Consider the following 8,399-nt stretch of genomic DNA (forward strand, 5'->3'; position numbering starts at 1 on the left):
AATACCTATATAATATGAATAGTGTGGAACTACTTTATATTAATTTTACAATAAATAGTATAAATTAAATTTGAATATCATAAACTCTTTTGGTTGTTATAAATAAATATAGACTGATGTGCAATAAAATAATTTAAAATAGTAAATATTTATAAATATTTAAATCATTCCTGTGAAAATAATATAAGAGTTATTCATATTCTTGATTTATTAATAATAAATAAACATGTATTTAGTAAATGTATGAATATGTATTTTGAAATTAACGACAACTTGCCATAACACCCAATATATTTTCATAATCAATTTTTTCTGTAATATTCTTAGTTTTGATGTTTTCATCTTGATTTGAAACAAATATATATTTGTTATCCACTGCCTTCCAATTGTATTTCTGCATCCATTGATTTAAAACTGCATCTGTTCAAAATTATGAAGATATGAAATTCAATTTCAATTATAATTTAATTAAGTATTACATACCATCAACACCTCCAAGTAATTCCATAAGAAAGTGTTTTTCAACAGATTGGAATGTAATACCAATGACATGGCAAACAAATTTACGCACAGAATCCAAAAATCCATTGACTTTAACATAAAGTTCAGGCATAGCATGAACTTGGTACCAAAATTCTTTAAAATTACAGTTTTCCAACAGATCAGCCAAAGTTAATACTTGACTTAATGGAGCTTCTTGGCACTATTATATAATGAAAAATAAAATTATCAAACCATGTTTAAAATAAAATATAAATTAAAATGTACGATTAAATGGGTTAAAGGATAACAGAAATATTTTATCCAAGATGAAGTAACTTTAATTAAAGATGGACAAATTTAACTATCATGCAACATAACTTACCAGTTTCTCATTCAATAGACATTTGCAGAGTACGAAATCAGAATGAGGGAAGTTAGTAATGGCTTTCAACATTATTTGGACAGTGATATCTAAATTATAATCGTGATGAAACTGATAGATCTTCAGTACAGCAAGATTAGCTTCAAGATCGTAGATGTTCTCTTGGGACTGTACTTCTACATACTGTTCGAGTGTAGACAAATGTTGAGGATTGTATCTAAAGGGAAGAAAACAATGATACATGGCGTATAATAGAAATACGTGCTGGGCCCACAGAATACAAACCTTTCAATGCCCTGCAGAAGGGACGCAACAGTTCGTCTCATTGCTTCGGCCATAGTTTGGTTGAAAATCGAAAACGGAAAACGATCGAAGGTATCTTAATTAAACTTTATAATTCGAGTTCAGTCGTTAAGTCGGCAGCAGCAAGCACGCGTCACATGGAAATAATTTAATGTTATAATGTAGTGGGCGACACAATCTACACAGTCGTACGACTTTTTTTATTGGTGTTCGCAAGCCGTCTCTGATAAGCGAATGGTAAATGCAACGCAAACGGTGTAGACAACGTACGTGCAGCAATGTGATGATGAACCATGACTACCGGCCGCACTGTACCTTATCAAATCATAGTATCTACTAATCATTATCCGCTATCAGATTTGAAATCATTTGAAAATGTGTAACTATAAACAAATATATGACAGTAATATAACTTACTCAATTGTGTGAAATTTCTCAAACCTAACTTAATATCTCCGCGTATAATTCAACTTTGTGGTTTTCAACATAATTTTGGATTGAACTGCATTGTTAAGTGGTAAGTATTACCACAGGGAATCTGAAAATACAATCGAGCATTTTTCGACCTTGGAATTAAAAATTGAAGTTCAATAATTATTTTGACACGATCACTCAGGAACGGTGCTGAGATTTTTCGTCTGACTATTTTTATTTTTTGTGTGGAGGGTCAAAAAGTTAAAAATAATAATTTTGTATATATGAAATATTTTATCTATTACACGCAGTGCTTGACTTGGAAAAATTAAAGAAGGGGGACTCTATTTACTTTAAAAAAAGAACTTCCTTAAAACTGGCTGAGCGTTATGATTATAGCATAAAAATAGTAGGGGGACGCTAACCTTTCTGATAATTAGTTGGGGTACTCCGTCCCCTCTCAAGTCGAACACTGATTACACGTCTATGAGCTTATAAGTATAAAAATATATTGATGCTATATAAATTTCACTCTAGTATTTTCGTCATTTCGGCATTGGCAAATATTTTATTATTTGCTTAAAAATAATACTTGTACATAACTCAAGAAATGTCAGTAGGTTCCTACCTATTTGTCTAGTTGAATTAATTTAATATTATTGAAAAAATATGAAAACATTTATTTTAGCAATTTGTAATTTCTTATCTATGATTTAAATTTTTTAACCTCATTATAATTTTTTTAGTATCTAGATGTTTTATATCAGTGTAACTAAGAATATCTACTTAATTATTTCAATCCAGGAATGTTATTTATTTATTTATTTGTTCAAAAGTTTGTTTATATCTTGACCAACAACACCATTGCAAGTAAAATATTTGGTCCATCTTACGGGTTTTCCTGAATCAATGCTCAATTGTAGTATAAGAAAACTTAGTGTAAATTCTATAGGCAATACATTGTCAGACTTCATTCTGTGTGATGTCACAAATTGGTTCAAACAATTAACTATCTATATAATCAATTAGATCTAATCCAGTTCTAGTCATCAGCTTCTTAGAACATGCGAATATATTTTGATCCATTTTGAAATAGCTGTTTTTTTTCTAATTTTAGGATTCGGAAGTTTAATCCATTTATATTCGGTGTTAAGAATTGTTTTCATTACCTGTAGGCATGTCTTGAAAATATAATTTTCTTCAATTTCACGTTTTTATGTGATTTAAATTTTAAATATTCTTAGTATCTGCGAATTGTAATTTTTTTTTAATTTAGAACAAAAAACTTTGAATTGGATAGAAATATTGATGGATAAAATTTAGATGAAAAATTTATTAACGATTTAGTTTTAAAAACTTTGTTGTTATAAAATGTAGTTTATAGATTAGTTGATTATTTTGTATTCATAGATCCTACTCTTATCTCTTCATTTAGTTAACGTATTATTTTATATATTGGTTTATGTTCTGCCATAAGCCGCCCCACACACATTTTTCAGGTGTAATCACTTTTTTCTTAAACTTAAATTAGTATAAGATGTTTAATGCACCTATTTATTTATATTTTTATCTATTTATTATTTTAGAAAATGACAGATTTACAAACATCTGGTATATTAGCAAAAGAATGTTTAAGAACACAAATTTGTGGTAAGCACATTAAGTTTTAAAAAATTAGATTATTTAATATTGTATACTCCTGTTAATTATTAAATAGGTGAAGGTGAATGGCCAAAAAATACAGTTTTATATCAGCCTTATGAAACAGAACAAATTCTTTTACCAGACAACTCAAAATGTTTGTCAGTAAAAACTTTTTTAAAGATGGCTGATTTGGAGTTTATTGTAGAAGCAAGAGAAAATGCTGAATATATGTCTCCACATCGAGGTAAAGTGCCATTTATAAAAGCTGGCCAGTTTTTAGTTGCTGATTTTGAACCAATTGTTAATTTTGCCCAGTCTAAAGTAAGATAAACAATTTTAAAATAATTCAAATTACTTGAACTGTTAATTTTTTAAAGGGTTATTCTCTGTCTTCAAATCTTGATGAACATCAGAAATGGGATCTTAGAGTATATATGGCTTTAGTGAATAATGTTCTTCTGAATGCAGAAGTTTGTATAAATATTACATTTTAAAATTTTGATAATAATTTCAACTTTGTTTAGATATATGTGACATGGAAACATGAACCAACTTATAATGACCTCACCAAACCAAGATACGGTTCTGTGTATTCTTTTCCTCTGAACCATTGGGCCACTTATTATAAACGATGTGAAATGTTATCACATTTAGATGTACTAGACTGGAAAAAAAAATCTTTGGATGAAGTATTTAAAGAAGTAGAAAAGATCTGTGAATCATTGTCAAACTTTTTAGGAGACAAAAAATATTTTTTTAATGAAAAGTATAGCATTAATTAAATATTTATGAATGATTCATATTATTGGGTAAATATTTTTCAGGCCAACCGAACTAGATGCTTTAGTGTTTGGACATTTATTTTCCATTATAACAACACCATTACTCAATAACCGTTTTGCTGCTATTATTCGAGCTTATGACAATCTAGTTCAATTATGTGTTCGTATAGAAACAGAATTTTACCAATCTAGATTTCTATGATAGAATTATTTAAATAGTTTATCAAATATTGGTTAGTTACTGTTAATATTATTTAATTAATGTAAATCATTAACTAAATATTTGTATGGGTTGTATAGAATTGTATCAAATTATTCATATGATTTAATAACATTAAGAAGTATTAAAAAAAAATTATAAGATAGTTAGATATATACACTTAAAATAAAGTTAACATGGAATATTGTTTGATTGAGTGTTATTTAAATACATTTCAAATACTACCATTTTTTAAGAATTTAGATTAGATATTTGTTATAATTAAATAAAAACACATACAATTTAAAGCACAATGTCATCATTTTTATTTTATCAAGAATAGGTATAATTATTGTAATTAAACAATAATAATAACACACACAAAAAAAAAAAAAAAAAAAAAAAAAGAAGCAAAATAAATAAAAAATAAATGGTGGATAATCAATTAGAATAAATAATACCCAATTTCTAAATACATTTTCATTCAGATTTTTCATAGCAAATAATTATAACAAGCTTAACGTTTTCATATAATACAGAAAACTTAACCAAATACTGAAACAATTAATTACCAAAAATAAAATATTTCCAAGAACAAAACAATCTTCATAATTTTTAACACTTTACAACTAATATATTAAAAATTGCAAAATTAATCGAAATTGTATGTAATACTTATAATTATTATCAATAATGGGGCACTAGACAGTGTGATGTACATTTATAAATTATATATATAAAATAAACATTTTACTACATTTAAAATAATGCATTATGTATTTATATTGCTGAATTGGAACATACAAACTAACATTTTTTTTGACTATAAGAAAACAAAAATAAATAATCGCTTATAATTATAACACAATTTGTTATCAATACTTAATTTTTAGATTCACAATAACCCTTTTAATTATTAAAGGAAGACAATATTAAAATGTTGGATAATTTATTAATGATCACAACTAAATAACGTTTTAATAAATGTATCTTAAGAAAAGAATACTGTATACAATATGTCTTAAACAGAAAAATTTTGTAGTTTTACCAAAATATTATAATTATGTACATATTACTACTCATATGATTTTTTTAAATTATATGTTATGTGAAATTGTATAAATGATATGATAAATCATGTAAAAGGAAAAATTTGGCCATCAATATTCATGATATTATTAACAATTGCATAAAATAAACATATCATATATGTATAAAGCAGTTTCTGAATGACATTAATGAGTTAAGTACTTAAGCCTGAAATTAATATTTTTAAATTTTGGTTTGTAAAATAAAATAATACATTGAGATCTTTTTTTACTTTTTACTACAAATTTATACCATTTAAAACCATTAAAAGAACTAAATGTTATAAAACATCTATTATAATTTAAAATAAGTTTTTTCATAATAAATCTGGTTAATTATTTATTTTTATACATCATTATTATTAGTTATTCAACAGGTAACTAAACTACTAGTTATTTTGTTCTCAAACAGACTAAACATAAAATATAATATTATCTTTTAGATTTGATGATTATAATGTTGATGACTGTGTTTTCATAATATAAAATAAAAATGTACTTAGATACATAAATATAAAAAAAAAATTATTTATTATTTTTTCATGATACTTAATTTAAAATAAATAAATTATATATTATGGTTTATATAATAATGCATGGTTTTATATTTATATACAACAGTTGTTTTAATAATAACAACTCTAATGTACTAATATAAAATATACTTATTATGAAAATATGTAAATATTGAAAACTGTCAGAAAAATATTACCGTAAACAAATCATGGAAGTTTGTATTAAAATACATGATAAAATCAAATTTCAACAAGCAGTTATGTATTTTATATGTATGATATACACAATATGAAATTGCTTATACAAAAATGTAATAATATTATGGATATGCATGTCTATTAGTAAAAGTCATTATATATTAGGCCAAATTAAAATGCTATTCATTTTTTAAAACAAATTAAAATTAATTACTTTATTAACTAGATTTTATTAACCTACAGCTATATGCCATGAAATAAAACATTTAAACAACTTCAACAATTTATTTTCTTAAATAAAAGTATTATTTTTCTTTTACAATTATTGGTAAACAAAATACTTTGAAAAACTAGGTAAACACTAATAGCAAGGACTAGGTTCAAGAAAGTATACAAAAATATATATTTATTTAAAATTAAGTATTATCATTGAAAATTTAATTGTCATTGATAAATACAAAAGGCCGATGGTTTATTTTTATAATAAGGTAGAAAAAATAATAATAAAAATATATCAAGTATTGGTATAACAAGATTAAAATAAAAGCTAAAGACTGGGGATTGTAAGACATTTATATAAATGAGCTTGAGTGTTTGACTAGTTTCAGTTAAATTTAAGAGTTGTTTTAAAATTAATTATCGACATAGAAAAGACAAAATTTTTATTATAAAAAATTGAATTGATTTGAATGTATAAAAACTAAAAATATCAGTGTAAAATAATAACCAAAATTATAAGAATCCTTAAAATTATTTTTTAAAGATTTAAAGCATAGAAGAAAAGAAGATGCATTCACATAAAATCACATTTTGATAAAGAACGACAAGTAGGACTCTAAAAATGTTTTAAATACAAATAATAAAATAGTTATTTCATTATCACAGGTTACTAAACCCTTACAAATATGGTGATCTTATTAATTCCAGATCATATTTTAAGATTGCTTATAGCTATAAATATGTTATAATTTACATCATAATATAATGCATATCCAAACCCTGTAATATTAAAACTAATATGGGAATGATTATTTTTTAGACTCTTAACTACAAATAACTGGTATATTAATTACTAAAGACAATTTGGGAACTTATTGGCAAGATTAATTACAAAGTAAAATGTAGTAAAAATTTGGTGGCAACATAAAAACATATATTTAAAAACTATAACATTTTGTAATGCAGGAAATCCAGTATTTAATCAAAAATAAAAATAGAAGAATAATCATACACTTATAATTTTATGATTTCTTAAAGTTTTATTGAATTTAGTTTTAAGGTACCTATTTTTAGTGTTAATTAGGGATAATATTATAGGTATTCATAAGTAACACTAAGATATATGTTTGTAAATATATGCAAATACATATTTAGAAAACTTTTAACAACGAATATATTGTTCAATGTATCTATTAATGTAATGAATAAAATCTAACTTTATAGTTAAAATTCAGCAGTACATATATATATATATATTAACATAATTGATTAAATTTTAACAGACAGCTAAAGATAAATATAATTTAAGATCATTAAAATAATTTTTTATTTAAATTGCATTTTAACTTGATTTTTTATTATTATATAAACTCGTTTGATAATTAGTGTAATGATATAGTATATTGTAAAGCTATAAAGTTAAATTAAATTAAGAATTAGTACATTTTTAAAATATGAAATATTATTAGATTTTAATGCTGCAGATATAAAAAATAAGAAATATTATTACAGTACTGATATAATCACTTTAAATGGTGACTGATATTTTTCTAAAAAAAATTTCAAAAGAAAAACAGTATATGCAAAAAAAAAAAAGGTTTTTAGTAGCATGTTTGGTAGATGACTAAACAAAATATCAACATACTTATGTGATAATATGATCAATAAATTCACAATTATTAAAATTGATATAAATAATATAATTTATTTTTAACAAAAAGAGTCTTAAAGGTTAATTTTAGTAAATTATCATTTCTTCATAATTACTAGTTTTTTGATTTTTGAAAAATTATAATTCCATACAAATTTATTAAAATTCTCAACAAATGACATTTTTAAAACACAAATATAAATAAAAGAAATTTATGCAAACTTAAAGAGTTTACTAATAATTGTAAAACAAATAATTTCTCATAATTAAATAAATCTAAAATGTGATTTTTTTAATGTTTAATTAATTTAATTGAAATAAAAAATAAAATTAAGTTTAAGGGAGATTATATCTTCAAAGGTACTGAACATTTATGAAAAAACTACTAAAAATAAATCTTTTGAACTCTGATCATAATTAGTAGGCATACTTTAAAATATTTCCTCATGAAACAAGAAGTACTGCACTTAACTAATTAATGCGTTACTATGAATGAGAGAAAAAGATAAGTTTCCAAAATA

The 8,399-nt window shown here is 23.8% G+C and overlaps 2 protein-coding genes across 4 annotated transcripts; one reads left to right on the plus strand and one right to left on the minus strand.

The window, feature by feature from the left end:
• Positions 1-231: 231 nt before the first annotated feature.
• On the minus strand, positions 232-1,366 carry LOC112682828 (eukaryotic translation initiation factor 3 subunit K). The gene is made up of 4 exons (XM_025553576.1): positions 1,151-1,366; positions 866-1,082; positions 484-703; positions 232-420 (listed from the first exon to the last, which is right to left on the minus strand). The coding sequence occupies exons 1-4, from the start codon at positions 1,201-1,203 to the stop codon at positions 263-265; spliced, it is 648 nt and encodes a 215-aa protein (XP_025409361.1). The 5' UTR covers positions 1,204-1,366; the 3' UTR covers positions 232-262.
• Positions 1,367-1,518: 152 nt separating this feature from the next.
• Positions 1,519-4,335, plus strand: LOC112682827 (metaxin-2). Of its 3 annotated transcripts, none has more exons than XM_025553574.1 (6): positions 1,519-1,685; positions 3,169-3,232; positions 3,300-3,547; positions 3,604-3,696; positions 3,751-3,992; positions 4,051-4,332. In XM_025553574.1, exons 2-6 carry the CDS (start codon positions 3,172-3,174, stop codon positions 4,208-4,210), a joined length of 804 nt encoding a protein of 267 aa, XP_025409359.1. In that variant the 5' UTR covers positions 1,519-1,685; positions 3,169-3,171; the 3' UTR covers positions 4,211-4,332. The 3 variants fall into 3 exon arrangements, with proteins under 3 accessions (XP_025409359.1, XP_025409357.1, XP_025409360.1); XM_025553572.1 differs by lacking the exon at positions 1,519-1,685 and adding an exon at positions 2,133-2,198 and having other exon boundaries at positions 4,051-4,335; XM_025553575.1 differs by lacking the exon at positions 1,519-1,685 and adding an exon at positions 2,367-2,452 and having other exon boundaries at positions 4,051-4,334.
• Positions 4,336-8,399: the final 4,064 nt, after the last annotated feature.

This window comes from Sipha flava, unplaced genomic scaffold, assembly GCF_003268045.1.
Source record: "Sipha flava isolate LNK unplaced genomic scaffold, YSA_version1 211_pilon_pilon, whole genome shotgun sequence".
Lineage (NCBI taxonomy): Eukaryota > Metazoa > Arthropoda > Insecta > Hemiptera > Aphididae > Sipha > Sipha flava.

Coding starts and splice junctions, on each gene's coding strand:
- LOC112682827 (XM_025553572.1), top strand. Junction 3,233..3,299: donor TTTAAGAACACAAATTTGTG/GTAAGCACATTA, acceptor ATTATTAAATAG/GTGAAGGTGAATGGCCAAAA. Junction 3,548..3,603: donor TTAATTTTGCCCAGTCTAAA/GTAAGATAAACA, acceptor AATTTTTTAAAG/GGTTATTCTCTGTCTTCAAA.
- LOC112682828 (XM_025553576.1), bottom strand. CDS start 1,203: ATGGCCGAAGCAATGAGACGAACTGTTGCGTCCCTTCTGCAGGGCATT. Junction 1,083..1,150: donor CTTCTGCAGGGCATTGAAAG/GTTTGTATTCTG, acceptor TCTTCCCTTTAG/ATACAATCCTCAACATTTGT. Junction 704..865: donor GTCTATTGAATGAGAAACTG/GTAAGTTATGTT, acceptor ATTATATAATAG/TGCCAAGAAGCTCCATTAAG.